A 20,397-nucleotide genomic window follows, 5' to 3' on the forward strand; every position below is an offset into this window, starting at 1 on the left:
CTTTTTTTTTTCCTCTTCGTTTTGAAGGGTTCTTTTTTTTTCTTTTCTTTTGGAAGACGCCGGCCGGTTGTACGGTATCGGCAATGAGGAGGGAGACTGCCCTCTGACACTGGTCGTGGAATTTGACAGTTTCTGTTGCCACAGCGCGTTCTCTCCCAAGGTTATAATTAAAAAAATATCCCATCCGTTGTTTTCATTAAATTTGCCGAGATTTTGTAGGGGTTTTATATTTGTGCCGGCACTTGGCAGACTGTCGCCCACGAGAACCATAGCTAGCAGTACTACTTCATCAATGTACTAAACTGAGACCACTAGTGTATCGTCTTTGTTAAATATCTTTATTAATTATAGGTTAGGCTTTGTTTACTTCCACCAAAAATCCAAAAATTTTCAAGATTCCTCGTCACATCGAATCTTTAGACGCATGCATGGAGTATTAAATATAGATAAAAATAAAAACTAATTGCACAGTTTGGTCGAAATATACGAGACGAATCTTTTGAGCCTAATTAGTTTATGATTGGACAATATTTGTCACATACCAACAAAACACTTACTTTAGCGATTTTACAAAATATTTCGTAACTAAACACGACCTTAGTGCACAAGTGTCAGGAAGCCAAAAAAACACAAAAACTTCGGTCCCTTTTTGAGAAAGCTCGGTTTTCTTTTAAAAAAATGAAGAAGCTATTTTATGGTTTTGATTTCTGCCCCCAAAACATTTTCATTTTCACTCTTTTAACTTCATTTTGCTTCATAAGCCATCCTTGTGCTCGTTTGATAAAGCTTTTAATTAAACCATTGAAGAAAAATGTCCCAACAAAAAAAACTGCCAAAAAAGGCCTTTCCAACTTTTCTTTTTTTGGGGGAGATTCTCAAACACTCTTTTATAACTTTTTTTATCAAAACTTCTCAATAAGAAAACTTTTCCACTAGAGCTTTTACAGGAACTTTTCAAAGACATGTTTTCTATAAAACTCCTTCAATTTCTTCAAATAAGTCTTGGCAAAATTTGATAACTTTCCTTGAAAATCTATACAACCAAATTTGTAAATAGTTTCTTTGGCAGCACCTTCAAAAAAAATGGAGAACTTCTAATAAGGACCTAGAAAATATTTTTAAGAAAAGAACAGGGAACAATGGGTACTAAAGATCAAGCATGGTAGATCTAGCTTTTATCGAGCTAGAGCACTAAGGTCTTGTTTAGTTCCCTCTAAAATCTCTTTTTTACGATTCCTCGTCACATCAAATCTTTAGACGCATGCATAAAGCATTAAATATAAATAAAAAAATAACTAACTGCACAGTTTCCTGTAATTTGCGAGATGAATCTTTTAAGCCTGGTTAGTACATGATTAGACAATAATTGTCAAATACAAACGAAAGTGCTAGGTAGCCAAACCCAAAAAATTTCACCAACTAAACAAGGCCTGAGTACAAGGGAATAGAAAAAACATGTATTAATGGGTGTTGTATGGATGGTCTTAGGATCACGCATCCTCAAAACAATTTTGCGGTATCTCGCTTCTTCAATAAATTCTCGTAATTATTATCTTGGGCAACATTCACATCATCAATATGTAAAATTATAGAGCTAAATTGCAATCAAGATTTTCTAGCAAGGATCTAGGGTTTAAGGTTGGAAGTTTGGGATCTAATGAGGATTCTTATAATCCGTGTTTAAAAGATATACCAATGAATAAAACACTCATTCCTAAGTCGTCATTCGTGCCAAAATAGAAATCATCGACACAACTACGATATCATTGTCAGATCAAACACATGAGCCGACAGTGACACGTCCTAAGTGTTATCAACCAACATAGATGCCTTGGTGAATATCAATGTTGGCTTGTTGTAAGGACATGCGAACCTAAGGATGAGGGATGAATTGGGCCACTTAAAAACTTAAACCCATGCTTAACTTGATCTACACTAAAAAAATTATTAACTAGTATAATGTGCACCTTAGTTTTTTCTAGTGTGTTCTACCTTAAACAATCCAAGCCGATCATGCCAACGCCTATGCCGACTTTGGGAAGGCAAAGGTCACACAATATAAGCATAGTGCAAAAACAAATGCATAAAGATCAACTCAAGAGAAAACTCCTGGAGATGAAGGCTTAGTTTATCCTGTATTATCGGTTGCCCTCTATCACCAACCAATACAATAGCTTCCTGTCCATTTTTGCGGGATCTTGTTTTCATCTAAGATGAACCCATATTTATTTTGTTTCCAATCTATGCCGGAATATGCCTAACCATCACATGTTCTTATGTTATGTTCATACATGTGAATATTAAACCGATCTTCATACATGTATATATTGTTTTCTGACTTCATGCATGCATACTTGAGAATATTAGATCATATGATCCTAATCTAATTTTTTGGCTCCCCATCCGTATTTGTCTGTTTCCTATGTTCACATAACCCGATTCCGTTTCTAGTCCTGTATTTTCCAAAACTGATCCCATTTTCATATAAGTGAAAAATATATAGAAACGGAAGAAGGATTTTTGTGCCCAATTTTCGTCCATCTTACTCCCTGTCTCCAAGGGAGAGTCAAGTGGAATACTAAAAAAAAAAGCAAACTCCAATTCTCCTTAAAAAAAGGACTTGAATTTATTCTGGACCAATAAATTTGGCCTAGTATGTGGCCAATAATATTAGTAGCACATAGTAGGAATTTATCTTTAGATTTGACTAATTAATTATGTGAAGGAAAGCAGACATGGCTAGAATGTGTGTTCCACAGCAATTTCCTTTTTATGCAAACTGCTGCAAGCCCTACGAGTACATATTTCTGCTGATGCAGACTGTTTCCTTAATTTTCGGTTTGCGCTGGAATGGAAGCAACGGCATGCAATTCGGTGCTTGGTAGTAACAAAAATGTTCAATGCCGTTGTCACTTTCTCCAAAACTGAACTCGATCATATATATAATTGTAGGTTGGTTGTCGGTATCAGTATTATTTTGTTGTGCGATTTAAGCTGTCTGCTTTAAGTTCAGGTTAGACGTACACATCAATCATCAGTGTATAGTATATTCAGTTAAAATACTTAGCTGAAACTAATTTTAAGATGCAAGCTTGCATATATAAATATATAATAATGGTGTAACCTTTTTGCCAGAAGGTAACTAATAACTAATACTTTTTTTTTTGTAATTCATTGAGGTCAAGAGGCCTAGGTAGGACGATGTACTTCGGTGTAATCTTCTTGATATGAAAAACAATGAGAGCTAAAGAAGCACGTAATCTATATAATTTTCTACGTCTGTGTCGAAACAAGTGAAAAGTTAGTGAATTGTTATTGACCTCTGATCATCATGACTTCTCTAACGTTGACGGCCCACCAATATATATTCAGTATGACGTTTCCATATGTAGAGCGTGATTTAGCTACTTTTTTAAAAAAAAAACATGTCTATCTGAAGTTAATTTCTTGACTTAATGCGAATGCTAGTGTTTTTAAAATTATTCTAAAAATTCACGATGTTGTTATTTTTTTATTTTATTGGTAGGTGATATACGAATATGTTCATCCTATGACTTTGTCAATTTCGAAATTTATCGGCCCAATTTTTTGGATGTGTTCATAGATATAGAGTGCACCATAAAAAATCATCAGAATTTGTAAAAAAAAAAGAGATGTCGTTTTACAAGCTATACTAGATTTTAGATGACGGTTCCGAAAGAACTGGATTTTCATGGTCCGCCGAACACATGAAAAACTAGTGCTTGTTTTTATTGACCTCTAGTAGTTCTGTACACATCACGTACGGCCTGTCAAACATTTTACGCCCGTTCTTTGGATAGTAGGAAAAACAAAGAAACTACGTAGGATTCACATTTCTATAAATTGAGTTACTATATACCATCCTTTGATTTTCTACAAGAGAAGGTAGAGATAAAAACACACATGGAGGAGATTATCACAGAACTTTCTTGGGTTGCAACTGAGACATGTGAAAGATTAGCGCGCGCCTTGTTATTGACCTCAGCACATCATGACCTGCCTAATAACATTCACGGTCCACTTTACCAAATCTCAGATCAGCCAAGCATAAAGTTACCCAGTAGCTTTGATCTGATCACTTCATTAATCAGGGATTCATCAGGAAGGGGTGAGAGAATGACATGGAATAGAAGAAGAATAATTCTTTGGTCGTCAGCTCAGACTTGTAAACTTTTAATTTGATCTATCTATGATTCAGTCATCATCAACTCCGTACTTAAACAACTCCGATCACTCTTGATTGCCCTTTTTGAGTAGTCCAACTTGGGAATTGCCGAAGAAAGAATATAATGATATGTGTTACAGGGTGGCAATCGAGGCACTATAAAGGAATAAATTAGGAGAAAATGTGTACTGGTCGATCGATCAGATTGTAGTTGTCATCATTAATCTTTAGAAAGGTCCTTTGCGTTTGTTCTTTGTAGGTACATAGGTCGATCAGTTTACAGTTTCAGTTTGCCAAGTACATAGTTCTATAGAAACAAAACTGAAACTTGTACCGGAGAACAGATAAATACCCACATTGCTGACGTAAACAATCATTTCATTTTCATGTTGGGTTTTAAATGTCGTTTGTGAAGGGGGTAATACAACAGCTAGAGGCAAACGATAGGACAAGTTAGATTTGGCTATCAGTAATGGATTGTTCTCTGGCAATTGGAAACATTTTTTTTGGGATTTTCTAGCTATTGTTATCAGAAAAGCTAATGATCAACCGGTTGATTTGCTGGTTGTGATCAACCGGTTTTTGGTCCGTATGGATACGGAAGCGACTGTCTCTCCCCCCGCGATCATGCTGATGCGTGCGTGCGCGCGCTCGGCTTCAGCGCACGTGTGATGCGGCCCTGTGCGTGTGTCCCTACCTAATACACGAACGCAAGCATGGAACACCCTGCGACAATCTCTCATCTCTCACCTCCTTGTGTGGATTTTTTTTTTGAAATGTCTGAAGAATTTGTGAATAATTTGTCATGATGTCTAGAATCTATAGAAATAATTTGTAAATCTTTTAAGAATTTTGACATATTTTTGTGTTATATTCCCAAATTACATCACCGTGTCCAACACTGAAAAAATCAATGTAAATATAATAATAAGATGGTGTAAATATATCTATAAAAAGTGCAAGTGTATGGAAAAAATTTGGTTGACGGAAAGGGCTAAAACAACTTATTGTTGGATAGACATCTCCATGTACTCTCTCTTTATAAGATTTAGAAGTCGTTTAGGACAGCGACATGGTGTCCAAATACAACTTTGATCTCTTATTTTTATAAAAAATATTTAGAAAAAATTGATATATGTATATTTTTATGAAAGTTATTTTTTAAAAGACAAATCTATTCATATAATTTTCACATTTGCAAACTCAATAATTTAAAAGTTATTAATAATTTATATTCCCTATGTTTGACTCAAACCTTATCCAAAACGATTTGTAAATCTTATACAGAGGGAGCAACGAAGCATATCGTCCGTTTAGTGATCCCTTCCATGGATCCAAATAGACCATAAAAGTAAACTACGAAGTATAATTTAGAACAGCAGTGTTTATTTGTCCACTTGTTCTCTTGTCATAGGTGTTGTCGGCTTGGTTGAAAAGTCATAGTTAAAAGTATTGTTCGCTGATTTATTATAAGAGAAAAATATTATTAAATAACTAATTCCATAGATAAGCTTAAGCAAACAGAAACATATAGAGTCTGTTTGGTTCCCTGCATAACCCCCTAGCCAGGCTTCTACAATACAGGTTAGGCCTGTTTGGTTGCCTGGTTGGCCTTTTAGCCAGGCTTGCACAAGCCTAACTTGTATGGATTTCCTGGCTTGCTGGGAACGGCCGATTCGGCCATCCCCACGGAGCCAGCCTTGGGCCAGCCTCCCGCGCCCTCTCTCGTTGATCCGCTCACCCTCTCTCCGTCGTTGTCGCGGATCTGGACGCTCCTCCATCTTCTCCGTCGTGTGCGTGATGGACGCAGCGGGGCCGCTGGGCCACGCGCTCGTCGACCGCCTCCTCCAGCGCGGGTACACCGTCCACGCCGCCACGTACGCCGCCTGCAGTGACGGGGACGAGGAGGAGGAGGAGGAGGCCACCACCGCGGCGCTGCTCAGGCACCTGTCGTCGTGCGGCGTCGCCTACTCCTCCGTGCATCTGGCCGCTCCTCCATCTTCTCCGTGCTCAGGCCACCAGTCACCGACCGTAGGGTCATGGCGCGAGATCCGTGCTCACGGCGGCGGGGTCGCCCAACAGGACTCGTCTGCGCGCAGGGGAAGCCCTTGCGGGGCTCGCCCGCCCACAGCGACCGCAGCTCCCGGCCACCGCTGTCATGGACGCAAAGATGAGGTGAATGTACCTAGATAAGCCTAGCAACCAAACAAGTGGTAACTAAGCCAGGCTTACCTATAGCAGAGCAACCAAACAAATGACACTTGCATTGGTTAAACCTGGCTAGAGCTGGCTTGGTTTGTTTTTGTCTAGCCAGGCTTGGTGGAGAAGAGAACCAAACACACTCATAGTCTCATTAGATCCATGAATCATGCGTGAAAACTCGCCACCACCGATGCAGCTGAATCCCACAGTACGTTCATATCGCAGGGCCTGAAGAGGAAGGACACCTTTAGCTTGGTGACAGCGAGCAACATCCTCGTCGCCATCTATAAAGCATGTGCACGCGCAATCGCAAAGGCGTCATGCACGCGTCGTTTGTATATGTATATGGTCCTAGAAATGCACGGAAGGAGGATTCAGGGATATTCAGGGATACATTTTCTCAGAAGTTCAGTAGTAATAAACGTTGGGAACTTTGTTAGAAAAAATGGAGTAAAAAAAGTCTATCTGGATACTACGGCTGCTCATCTGTACTATTCTTCCTGTGCAAGCCAAGATTAAAAGACAAACGCTTAGTTTAAGGAAGCTTCTAACACTGTACCAGTACTTGCATTGCGAGCTGTGACACACTGACACTGCTACATCGAGCACGCACTAGTGACAACTGACAACCATAACCATAGTTTATAAAATCTCTCTTCGCCAGCATCAATCAATGGCTCTTAATTGCGTGCTTTGACTAGTAGTAAGATACTTGACCAAGCACGCAATTTGATTTCGTGCAGTCTCCAATGAGGCCGGCCGGGCAGAACCTGACCGATTGCAAGCCAACAATTACAGCTCAGCTTTGTCTCCTCCCCCAGGGTTTCAGCGCACCTAATCCACTGCTACGCCGCAGCAAGCTCATGCTCATCCCGTCTAACTGAACCAGTTACTATCTCGCTTAGCCACATTGATCATCATCATCAGCTCGTCGCTCATGCGCTCTTTGCTAGCTAGCTAGCTTAGTTAAAGAGATCCACAGACAGCAGAGGATGGTGCTGCGCAGGAGGAAGGAGCTCAAGCTCATCCCTGCAGTCGTCTTGCTGCTTGTATCTCTGATGGTGTTGATGTTGCAGGCTGCAGAGAGTGCAGCAGGGAGCTCATCATCTTCTTGCTCTTGTGATCGCCATGGAGGAGCTGCAGTGAGGCTGCTTCAAGTCCAAGGGAGAAGAATGTTAGCTGGTCATGGCGAGGTACTTGCGAATGGATTAATGGAGCACGTCAACAAGGGAGGTGGAGATGTGATTGGCGAGGAGGAGAAGAGGGAGGTCATCACTGGGCCTAATCCACTTCACAACAGAAGATAGGAGGGCTGGCTCAGCTTAGTGCTGCTACACAGTCCAGTTCTTCAGATTCTTTTTGTTTAGTTCTTGTTGCCTTTTTTTTTTGCCATTTTTTTCTTAGATATATAGGTACCTAATCATGCATAGAATGTTCCATGGAATTGTTGCTTTTATTTGTTTTTTTTACTTTTGATTTGGCATGAGAGATAAGATGCCCAGTTCATACCTTGTTTGATTTGCATGAGCCGTGTCTTCTGTTCTGTTCTGAACTTCTGATTCAGAGGGCTGCTGATTGGAGTGTTCTTCATCCCGGGTGAATAATCCATTTCCATTTTTTTTACAAAAATTTTATAAATCCTAAGCTTTCGAGATTTCAAACATGCACCACACGTGGTTATGTGTAAATCGTACCTTTCTGCTAACAATTATGTGTCCTTTATGCCACTTTACAATATCGCAAATATATATTTTTTTAGATAAGAATATCACCAATATATAACACTTTAACTTGCAACACTATCTTAATGAGAAGAGTTATTACAAAATATAAATTATGAAAGTACAGTTTGCTAATGAATCTCTAAGAATTTTAAACTCATGTTACCAACGTATATAATTTAAAAAAGTTTGAATTAGAGCATGTCTAGATGAACACGTATACTTATGATTGAGCAGGAGCTAGATGAGGTGAGAGAGAGAAAAAAGATTCATTATGAAAAGCACAACTTGCAGCCCAGATGATAAGAACATCTTCAGGATGGGCCGGCCCATTAAGTTGCAAATTGGGCCGTTAGCCCAACGTATGAGTGCGTACCGGGCTGGACCCTGGAGGCTCCTCTGTCCTCTCTGCTCTGCTGGGTCGAACATTCTAGGCGTCCTGGAGACGGTTTCCCCATTCTACCCTCGGGCCTCGGCCGCACTCCAAATAAACCCTAAACCCTGGGAGCCGCGGCTCCAGGTAAAGCCACCGCAACCCAGCATCAACTTGCTCCCCAAGAAGAATCGAGCGCAAGACCTTCTCGCGCGGCCATCCATGGCGAAGCGTCTGATCCCGTCGCTGAACCGGGTGCTGGTGGAGAAGCTGCTGCAGCCCAAGAAGAGCGTCGGCGGCATCCTCCTCCCGGAGACCACCAAGCAGGTAACGGATACATAGATCTCGCTCTGTTCCTCCTCCTGCTGTATCCGCATCCCCGGCGTATGTTCATCAGTGGCCATTGTGGCGTTGGGGGTTTCGTATTGTAGATCTGGTTCGGTATTCGAGATCGCTGTGGGTGCCAGAGCGGGGAAGCTGAGCGAATTCGTTCAGTTTCGTTTTTTTTGGGGAAAAGTTTTAGGTTTGTGTCGCTGATGTTGTGCTGGGCACTAGACTAGCATTGATAATATTCTCATGAGAAGATCACCTGATAGAAGTTCGAGTATTCTGTGAACCAGTTGGTGGCTCCTCGCGTATATCCTTCAAGTTTCATTTGCTTTGCTAGTTGCTACTAGTACTAGTCCGCTGGTAGCTTGAATTCATGGATCAGTTTCAAAATCAAATCTTATGAACTTGTGGTATACTGGTATTGAAGCTTCTAGCTAGTGCTGAATTTTTGTTCTGCTATCAAGGCTAACTCTAAACAATTTGGGCATTCAAGTTGTATAGCTTCCATTAACAGTTGTTGTGGTGACGTCTTGTAGAAGAGCAGAGGGCGAAAACAGCAGTTGGTGTTACTGTTACTTTGCACAAATTGTGTCATGTTGTTTTCGAGGCAGGCCTCAGTGGATGTATCCTGTGCAATTATTACTGTTGTATTGCCACCTATTTTTATGTTTTTGGTCCATGGGTATATTGCCAGCCTGTTTGGTCAATGTGTTATATACCTTATTTTTTTTCTTTGAATGCTGAGTCTGTTGTTTTTGTGATCTAGCCAAAATAGATGCTGCTGATATGTAAATAGGCCAAACCCACCAACCCTTGTACAACTGATGATTACTTTGTGAGATGAATGCTTATTTTTTTGAAAGATCGGGAGATGAATACTATATTCTGTATCAATTCATAGTTCAGTCATAGGATTCATATTTTGCATGGGTGAAATAATTACAAAACAGCTGGACTGTACTAGGGCCTTGTTTAGTTCCGAAAAGTGAAAAGTTTTCGGTACTGTAGCACTTTCGTTTGTTTGTGACAAATATTATCCAATCATGGACTAACTAGGATCAAAAGATTCGTTTCGTGATTTACAGCTAAACTGTGTAATTAGTTTTTGTTTTCGTCTATATTTAATGTTTCATGCATGTGCCATAAGATTCGATGTGACGGAGAATCTTGAAAACTTTTTGGTTTTCAGGGTGAACTAAACAAGGCCCTAGGTTATTAAGGTGTTGCTGAAGTGTTGGAGTGGTCTAGGGTCACGACAGAGACAAGGCCACTGGTTACGACCCGTCACTTTAGGTGTATGCTGTTGCGGTTACCGCACCATTCCGTCGTCTCCCCCTCAATTCTGCTTGATGCTATCATCTCCCCCTCGCTTCTGCTGCTGGCCCGTCTGATTTTGCTGCTTGCCGATTCTGCTGCTGGCCTGTCTGATTTTGCTGCTTGCCGATTCTGCTGCTTTTAGCTTGATTTTGCCGTCTCCTGCTCGTCAATCCCTTTGATTTGGAAGGGAATGGTGGCAGCGGTCGATCTGAGGGGGTGCAGAGTAATTTGGGAAGGGAGAGGAAGCAGCAGAGAGGAGAGAGGAAAGTGTGAGCGAGAGAGGCAGATGTGCAATGGCGCTGGAGACGAGAGAGGGGAGTGACGGTGCTGGAGAAGAGGGGATGTGGACTTCATATGCAGGTTCATGCCAGGTGGGGAGGGGCACATGGGCTGCCTAGTATGTAGGTTGAGTGAGTTCAATATATTGAATCAAGGTGTTTCCTTTTTAGCTTTAGTTGTTTGTGGAGTGTGTTTTTTTTTTATCATTGGTTTTTAGTTTTCATGTCTCTTTTAGGCCTAACATATCACTTTATTTTTTAATACAGCTGAATGCTGCTAATGTCATTGCTGTTGGCCCTGGTGATCGTGATAGGGATGGTAAGCTGATCCCTGTATCTCTGAATGAAGGCGACACTGTTCTGCTTCCGGAGTATGGTGGAACAGAAGTGAAGCTTGCTGAAAAAGAGTATGTTAACATATGCATGTCATTTTGACTTGGCACTATATTCTCTCTCCCCTCCCTTTTCTGTTGCTGTTGCTTTGTACACCTAAATCAGAGAATTCAAGAACAGTACCTTTAAAACGTTGCGATTAAACTGACATTCTGGATGGTAACTTAGTAGTTTGAACTATCACCCTGTGAACAGTGAACAGTGAAGTGAGCAGCTCACGTTCATCCAGCTGGGTTTCTACTGATATTACAGCATGGTGTCGAGTTGTTTTTGTTAAACTGACTATAAATCATGTACTAACACCTCCTTTGTAGCTGACCATTGAAGAATTTAGGATGTCACTTGTCTATGCATCCTGCTAAGTAGTAGTGGTAGTAATCTGAAGGGAAGTTTATTTTTTCTATATTCATAGGGGTACTTTCTCAACCAAGATGCAGTGCTGTTATTATTTTTCTACATAAGTACATATATGCCATATGAATTCTTAACTGAACACTAGTGCCAAATACAGTTCTCAGATTTGATTTCTTTTTCTTCGTCGGTGGTTTAACCTGGTTACTTGAAATGTCAGGTACCTTCTTTTCAGAGAGCACGACATACTGGGAAAGCTTGAGGAGTAGCTCTGGATCGTCAAAACGTCAACTCTCAAGGCTGGAGTTGTTTGAAAGTAGGGATGCAGGAGTGTAGCCACGAGTTCTCTTTTTTTGCGTATGGGGCGGACATGCGAGAACCCGACCCTTGTGAGAATTCGATGACATTGCCTCATTCTGGACATAATCATTTAATAAATATTTAAACTGATACAACTGCATGTTTGATGCTTCATTTTCGACATGATATAATAGCTAGTGAAGATCTTCCCGTTGTAGGGGAAGAAAATCTAGACGGTTTGAACACGATTCTGCAAAACTATGAAATTCGAACTCGTTCCCACCCCCAAAAAAAAAACAAATAGTTGATTGTAAAATTCCTTTCGTCATGAAGTCTGTCGAGCAAATTTTCATTTGGTCTTCGTTTCCTGATTCCTGATGCCATCTGTTCTTCCATTGCCGTCAAATATACTTTTCAAGTTTCAATCCGTGCGTGGCAGCAAATCCTTTCGTACTGATTTTGTTTCCGTTCAACATAGATAATTTGCTCCGTTCAACATGGGAACATATCTAGTGGAAACTATAATTTTTGTGCAAACCATGGTAAAAAAGTTGTCTAAATTCACCAAAGAAATCACACATGTAGATGATATGATTATACACAATCTTATAAAATATCTTGTCTAAATTTGAATTCATTTGTGAGATATAAAAATAACAAATTTTAAGCCAGAAATCTATAAGATTTGTTAGACATTAATTATAGTGTCACCTAAGCATTTTGTTGATGTGGCAAGATAGTTATTGGAGAGAGAGAGTAAAAATCATAGAAACTAATTTTAAGTTAGAAACTATGTCTGCATGAGATGCAAGACATAAAATGGTATAATTGGGCCTTGTTTAGTTCACCCCGAAATCCAAAAAGTTTTTAAGATTTCTTCACATCAAATTTTACGGCACATGCATGAAGCATTAAATATAGACGAAAACAAAAACTAATCACACAGTTTGACTGTAAATCACGAGACGGATCTTTTGATCCTAGTTAGTCTATGGTTGGACAATATTTACCACAAACAAACGAAAGTGTTAGAGTAGCGAAATCCAAAAAATTTTCGGATCTAAACAAGGCCTTGGTTGAGAATGAAGAGAGAATAAATGTGGTTGGATAAAAAATATTCATTACAAAGTATCCATTGGGACCATGATTTCTACATATAGTGTCTATAGAAATTAATAGGTATAAAAACTACATATAGTTTCTAGCATTGGGACTGCTCTAAGATTTTGCTTTTATAGAAGTATATAAGATAAGATACAAGATTTGGAAGATCTGTTTAGTAAATTATTGATAAGTATTGTCTAAATATATCATCCAAGCATACTTAATGTTGTACATTATTGCAACCCATGGACGGGCTTATCTCCCTAACCTGTGGGCTGTAGGACCGAAACAGGCTGAAGAGTACTGGGCCTCGAGCCCAGCTGCCCTGCAGCCAGCTTGGCTGATGATTTCTCTTTGGGCTGATCCTCCTGTAGGTCAGCTCAGTGCGTCTAGGAAAAAGCCCAGCTACCTACTACCAACAGGCCGAAAGCAGCTCTGTCCGCCAAGTGAGTAATCCTAACGTCCGAATTACGAAGTTCCTGGGCTGATATGGGCCATTAGCCCACATGTCCTAATTCTTCCCCCAGCATCCGGGCTGCTAGCGCAACGTCTACTGCTTCATCACATACGATACGAGTACGACACGATTTCAGACCGTCTTTCTGTCCATTCAGCAGCAGCCTATATCTAGGCATGCACACCCAAGTCACCAAACAAGAAAAGCTTTTGCTCTAAAGTTGGAATCCCATTTGTTCCTTCTTGTTCACATGTGTGCGATCGACGACATAGATGGCGATGTTGCCGCTCTGAGGGAGGACATGAATATAGTGCACTTTATAGATGTAGCATAGTAGGACGGGAGGCCATAAAGGTGTGTGTATATAAGTGCTATTCTACACTCTAGGTATAGAATACTATTCTACACCAAACTGTTATACTGTACATAATTTAGTATTGTTCAGTACTCATATTTCAGTATTGTTCAGTATTTCGTGACCCTGGGTGTACCACTGGATGATACTGAACGTTGTTCAGTACTGCTCAGTATTTTTTCTACTCAATTTTGACTTGCGGTCTAGAATATGTGTAGAATATATATATATATATATATATATATATATACACACACACACACGGTAGCGCTATTCTACACCCTAGGTGTAGAATAACCGCAAGTCAAAACAGAGTAAAAAAAATACTGAGCAATACTGGAGAACGTTCAGTATCATCCCGTCCAACACCCAGGACCACGAAATACTGAACAATACTGAAATATGAATACTGAACGATACTGAATTTTGCTCAGTATAACAGTTCAGTGTAGAATAGTATTCTACACCTACACCTAGGGTGTAGAATAGCACTTGTGTGTGTGTGTAGCTGGCTACAAAATAACTTATTTTGTAGCCACTTTGAGTTATGATAATTACTATATTAATTTATAAGATTATTGTAACTTCTTACTAAGTGGTTTACTATAACATTACGGTAAATATCCCGTGTGTTATAGTAACTGTCGACGAAAGCTGGTCGGCAGTCTACCTTGGGGTATACCCACGGTAGTAGTTTATCGGTAGACGGTGCGCAAACTACGAACTCGATGGTGACGCAAGACACGGACAAGCTTTTTATCCAGGTTCGGCCGCCGAGTTGGCGTAATACCTACGTCCTGCATCTGGTTGTATTGATTTGTGTTGAGAGAATATGATGTATGATCTGTCCTCTAGGGGACCCCTGCCTCTCCTTATATATCCTGAAGGGACAGAGTTACAAGCAAAGTATCCTATTTGGTACAAAATCTTGTAGCCTTGCGGTGCACGTCGACTAGTCGTGCGCCGCACGTCTTCATCTTGTGGGCCGAGCCACCTCTGATGGTGCGGCCCATATAGGCCCATGAGGGTATAGGGGTTTATACCCCCACAGCTAGTCCCCGAGCACCATGTATTATGATGTAACACGCCATCTTGAGCTTCTTCGATCAGTAAGGCTTGACGTCTTCAATAAGCAGGAAAGTCGCCCAAACAGTTGCAACGGTATTTTGACCAAGACAGTTGATCAACATTGACATCGAAGAAGCAGGTTGTTCGAAGAATGCATGGTGCTCTAAATTAAAAAAAAATTCTTTCCTGGTGAAGTGTGTCTACTTTACGTTTCTGAAAAGTATAGTCCTCAAAAAAGCAAGCATATTCACCGCAAGGCGAAGTGTGCCCACTTAGTCCCCGAGCCTGGTAGTAGGTGACGTAGGCACATGGTGCCAGGGTCAAAAGAAAAGTCCTCAAAGAAATTCTGAAACTAAGATGCATCGCCAGATGCATCGTACCGATGTAGTCCCCGAGCTTGCTGGAAGGCGAAGTATGAGCCTTGTAGCAAGGTCTAAAAAATTGAATTTATCAGTCCGTCTGCAATTGAATAGACTAATCGACCAGTCTCCGAGTATATAACGCTCGGTGGTCGGTACAGTCCCCGAATTCTCAAATTGGTGGGCTGGTCGACCAGTCCCCGAGCGTGTAGTGCTCGATGGTCGGTACAGTCCAAAAACTCTCAAATTGGTGAGCTGATCGAACAGTCGCCGAGCGTATAGTGCTCGGTGGTCGGCACAGTCCCCGAGCACGGCGTAGGGACCGGTGGACAAGTCTCCGAGCGTGGTTGGGAACGTAAACGTGCTCGGTGGTCGGCACAGTCTTCGAGCACAGCATAGAGAGTAGTCGACAAGTCCCCGAGCGTGGTTGGGAACGTAAACGTGCTCGGTGGTCGGAGCAGTCCCCGGACACAGCGTAGGGAATAGTCGACGAGTCTCCAAGCGTAGCTTGTCGACTGGGCCAAACTCCTGAAAAATAAATATAAAGAATAGGTAGTATATGATGTATAAATAAACTCTAGATAAAAAATCAGTACTAAGATAAGTTTTAGATTTTTTGTTATAAAATTTGTACAAGTAGTTAATTCATCCTAGAGCTTGTACCAGCTCTGATCTAGCCAACAATCAGCATGAGGTGCGGAACCTAGGCACGCGTAGGATTGTCAGCCACGTCAGAGAGCTACTGCCGACCATCCGGAACGCAGAGGGCGGATCTCGTGCACGTGTAGGGAGGAGTCGGAGACAGTACCGGCTCTGGAAAGCTCGTGTAGGAGAAAAAACTAGTCGGCTAAAAAGTTGTTAAGAATAATAATCTTAAAAATATTATGCCAAAAATAAATAAAATATTAGAATTGTACTTATCTTTGGACGAAAGTCTGGTCGGGAGAGTTGCTTGACTTGTTGTCGTGATGGTGGTCGCGGCTGTCGTAGCGCCGTTCTTCGCGGCGATTATTATTGCGACAGGTGGTCAGAGCAAGTAGGCCAAAAAACTTGGTCGATAGCCCGAGCAGGTCGATGTCGTCGATCTGCCTTCCTTTGTAGCAGGGAAGCAGGTGACGCGTTGTCGGCGTGGTCGGAGACGTTGCTGGAGTAGTTGGAGTCGTAGCCAGCGTGGTTGAAGCCGCCGCCGACGTCGATGAAGAAGTGGTTGGCACAGATCGGATCTACACCTCCTCCGTGGTCGTGGCGGTGAAGCTGTTGAAGCTGACGGTGAACGTGAAGTCGCCCGCCATGGCCACGAAGTCGGGGATGATGACCATCTCGTTCGTCGGAGAAGTTGTACGCACACCCCCTACCTGGCGCGCCACTGTCGACGAAAGCTGGTCGGCAGTCTACCTTGGGGTATACCCACGGTAGTAGTTTATCGGTAGACGGTGCGCAAACTACGAACTCGATGGTGACGCAAGACACGGACAAGCTTTTTATCCAGGTTCGGCCGCCGAGTTGGCGTAATACCTACGTCCTGCATCTGGTTGTATTGATTTGTGTTGAGAGAATATGATGTATGATCTGTCCTCTAGGGGACCCCTGCCTCTCCTTATATATCCTGAAGGGACAGAGTTACAAGCAAAGTATCCTATTTGGTACAAAATCTTGTAGCCTTGCGGTGCACGTCGACTAGTCGTGCGCCGCACGTCTTCATCTTGTGGGCCGAGCCACCTCTGATGGTGCGGCCCATATAGGCCCATGAGGGTATAGGGGTTTATACCCCCACAGTAACCCAACTATCGCAAATATGTATACATATTATCGTAAATTAGTATATAAAATTATCGTAAATAGAGGTGGCTACAGAATAACATATTTTGTAGCTAGCTAGAGAGTATACTTCCCCTATATATATGGGAGTAAAAAGGAATTATCCTCTCTCTCTCTCTGTGTTAGTGTGTGTGTTTTAGACACCGGTCGTCTCTAGTAGCGCTTCATATATCCTTAGCCGCGAAGCTATGGATTATGGAGCATGCATAGTTTGACGTTAATTAGTCTCGATTCCTTTGGAGAATGTATATATTAGCATTTTGCTCGGCATGTTCATGTTTTCGCACTCCACAATAATCTGGTTAGACGATGTGATGAGAGTCATCACCATCGTCCAAAAGGTCGCTAATTAATAAAGGGCTAAAAACTATGAGACCGGCCGGCCTTGTTATATTAGCTGCGTGCATATGGTGCTACAGACAGATAATACTATGCTGATGGAGATCAGAGGCGACAAATTATATGGAGATTTGTTGTCAGATCTTCTCGACCTCGTCATGCATTACTATAATATGTTACTTAGCTTTGCAAAAGAAGGAGATGTGTTCCCTATAATCCAAGTGTCTAGCCGGATATATATAGACAGATACTGCTACAATAATATAGCAGTTTTGCTAGAACGTCATGTATTTCTAGTATGGAGAGAGTATTTATTAGATGCAGAGAATTTCGATCTCATGCCTGTGAGGTCGAGCTCCAGTTAAGGGAATGAATTATTGTAACACTGTTTCGATGGCCGGCCATTACTAGAGCTAGCTGCTAGTGACCACACTGACGTACAAGTTGCAACCTGCAACTGCGGCCGGCGGTCCAACCAACCAAACCAATAAATCCCTAATACAGATGGACCAAATCACTCGATCGATCTTGTGGTGTTGTTCTTGTCATGTGGTGGTATACATACTACTATTATGAAGGAAACAAAGAAATCGCAGCAATAGAATTATTGTATACAGCAGCTAGCTAGAGATGAGATTATTAGTGATACAGTATCTCTCATATATATCTCCGATGGAGCTGTGAGGCGAACCCCACGCACATCGGATGCAGATTGCACAGACTGAATGGTATCATATTCAGGTTGGTGGCATGCAAAAGCAAAGGCAGCGCCACCTTACCAGCCACAGCCACTGGCCGCCAGCTAACTAGTGACATGAAGTCAAAGTGGGTCACTACTCTCACTCTCATCACTCCCCTCCTCGATCGGCTCCAACGAACAACGTGTGTCCTCATGAATATATCCAAAGTCCAGATGACCATGCATCAGCAGCCCCTGCTCCTGCTGGCTATACTGTACCCCTGCACACACCACGCACCTTTGCTGGGCTAGCTAGGCTGTTCTTCCTCACATGGTCTCATGGTGCTCTGTCTAGCCCACGGATCACAACTCTCTCTCTCTCTCTCTCTTTGCGAACTGCGATGGAGTATATATAGTATTGTCACCTGTCAAGTGTCATGGTTCCGTAGACGACGCAAGCTAATATTAAGTACGTGGATTAATTTTCAGAAGCTCGGTGTCTGTCTCTCAGGGATTATATTTATATCGGAAGAGGAGTGGATATGATCGTGGTTATATACTCCTCTGTCCCTAAATGTTGATCGTTTTAGTTTTTTTTGGAAAGCAAAAACGACAGACATAAGACAGAGGCTGGACTTGCACTGATGAGTTAGATCGAGTTACTCGCTTTAAAATGCATCCATGCTGGTCTATCCGTCTTTTTTTTAAGGGAAACTAGAGGGGTTTGCACAACTACAGTGAAATTTTTATTAAAATAAAGAATAATTTAGGCAGGGGTTACGATGAAGTTCAAGAAACAAAAAAAAGAAAAGAAAAAGATGAGAAATTAAATAGATTAAATAGGACTATTTAACCATTGTTCAATCGAAGGGAAGCTCTTCTTTCTGCACGTAAAAGAATCAACGCAAACTCTGATTGAAACCTCTTTTTTGTGTCTTCCATTTCTGGCCTTCCAATTGACCATCCCATTAAGATGATGATTTCCATGACGAAAGGGACTTGTAACTGGACTCTGAAGCTCTCTCGATGTTTGAAAAAGATCAGCTTGTGGAGAGATATGGCAATTAAGCCATGGCCAGCAAGTTTTGAGCAAATAAACGGGCAGAGAAACATGAGGTGCATCAGAGATTACATGAGGTTTTTTTGAAGAAAAGAGATTACATGAGGTGCATCAGAGATTCTTCTACTGTATTACTACAAATTAAAGGACACAATTATAGTCCTGTACGTAGGTCCATGTTCTTCCTCCTAAGCAGTTCCTTTGTACTCAGCCTGTCCATTATGATGAGCCAGGCAAACACCTTATATATGCTTTGATAATTCCTGTTTCAAATCCATTGAAACCTGGATGAATAGTGCTATATGTCCACTAAGATGTTTGGTATGCTTTATTGTTAGAGCGGTCGCCTGTCACGCATCAGCAGCTGCCTCCAGGGTAGGTGTGGTGAGTGGTCAGGAGTCAGGAGGACGAAACCGGCCGGAAGGGAGCACTTTTGCATGCAACTTGGCAGTCGTCCTCCTCGATCGGTCCTCCATCGGGCCCCTTGCCGACTATTAGGCCTTGTTTATTTTCAAATTTTTTTTAGAAAAATAATACTGTATCATTTTCGATTTTATTTGATAAATATTATTTAATTATAGAGTAATTAGGTTTAAAAGATTCGTCTAACGATTTACAGATAAACTGTGTAATTAGTTTTTATTTTTATCTATATATAATGCTCAATACATATACCATAAGATTCGATGTGACGAAGAATCTTGAAAAATTTTGGGTTTTTGATTGAACTAAACAAGGCCTATATATGCAGATGAGATGCATGCCCTTTCTCATCACGGATCGGATTGGCCTCGATCGATCTCTGGTACTGATGATGATGTTTTTAATCCCCACATCCACCTCATCTCTTATTCGCTAGCTAGCTGTCACCTTTGAACATCACACGCACTCTTTATTTGTGACGCTACGATCAAGCTACAGGAGCGACACAAAGGATCACATCTCCATCGCTTCTCGTTCCTCCACTGCGGAGTGACGTAATGCACAGTTGAATGGTTATCAAATGATCAAATAACTAATAGTCTTGTCGCCATACTTTAAGCCTTTTCTTGAGACCTAATAACTATGAATTTCTCCTCCTCTTTATTTCACTTCACGCCATTGCCTCCATTATTGTTTTCGAAATGCTTGTACCATCGCCCCTAGTTTGTTGTAGGAGTAAACTTTATTTAGCACGACAGGGGATCTGGGAATGGTAAAAATTCCTTGAAAAAAAAAGGTGAGGACAATGACAGACAATAAGCAAAGTGGTAAAAGGAGGATGAGCACATAATTAGCTAGACAGCAAAATGAGGGCAAGCATGCAAGTATCCCAATGCTTATATATTAGGGTGGCTATTTGAAGAAACAGAATTGTTCACACGCTGTTTCCGCCATCAGTGTTTAGACAGGTACACTTGCCGCTCATGCCTATCTCATACTGAAAATAGGAATTCAATCACAAATAGGCTTTGTTCATGAGCCGGGAAATATTATACTCGGTAAATAGTCTGAAAGCCCTAGTTTGGTTTTGGATAATTGATGAAACCCTAGTACTAACTTCTATGTTAAGTATGTGTAGACTTAATGAGGTTGGTACATGCCAAGTAATGGAGCAAGTGACGATCATAGTGATAATGGTGATGACCACAAGGTGATCAAGTGCTCAACTTGGAAAAGAAGAAAGAGAAAAACAAAACCCTATGGAGATGAAGGCAAAGGTATTGC

General features: G+C 41.4%; 2 protein-coding genes across 2 annotated transcripts; both read left to right on the top strand.

Annotated features, from left to right (window-relative positions):
- LOC110432403 (CLAVATA3/ESR (CLE)-related protein 22) lies at nucleotides 7,381-7,695 on the top strand. Its single transcript, XM_021452765.1, has one exon. The coding sequence runs from the start codon at nucleotides 7,381-7,383 to the stop codon at nucleotides 7,693-7,695; it is 315 nt and encodes a 104-aa protein (XP_021308440.1).
- Nucleotides 8,583-11,625, top strand: LOC8080784 (10 kDa chaperonin, mitochondrial). The gene is made up of 3 exons (XM_002465180.2): nucleotides 8,583-8,809; nucleotides 10,675-10,814; nucleotides 11,372-11,625. The coding sequence occupies exons 1-3, from the start codon at nucleotides 8,705-8,707 to the stop codon at nucleotides 11,418-11,420; spliced, it is 294 nt and encodes a 97-aa protein (XP_002465225.1). The 5' UTR covers nucleotides 8,583-8,704; the 3' UTR covers nucleotides 11,421-11,625.

Source organism: Sorghum bicolor, chromosome 1 (genome assembly GCF_000003195.3).
Source record: "Sorghum bicolor cultivar BTx623 chromosome 1, Sorghum_bicolor_NCBIv3, whole genome shotgun sequence".
NCBI classification, from domain to species: Eukaryota; Viridiplantae; Streptophyta; class Magnoliopsida; order Poales; family Poaceae; genus Sorghum; species Sorghum bicolor.

Coding starts and splice junctions, on each gene's coding strand:
- LOC110432403 (XM_021452765.1), top strand. CDS start 7,381: ATGGTGCTGCGCAGGAGGAAGGAGCTCAAGCTCATCCCTGCAGTCGTC.
- LOC8080784 (XM_002465180.2), top strand. CDS start 8,705: ATGGCGAAGCGTCTGATCCCGTCGCTGAACCGGGTGCTGGTGGAGAAG. Junction 8,810..10,674: donor TCCCGGAGACCACCAAGCAG/GTAACGGATACA, acceptor TTTTTAATACAG/CTGAATGCTGCTAATGTCAT. Junction 10,815..11,371: donor GTGAAGCTTGCTGAAAAAGA/GTATGTTAACAT, acceptor TTGAAATGTCAG/GTACCTTCTTTTCAGAGAGC.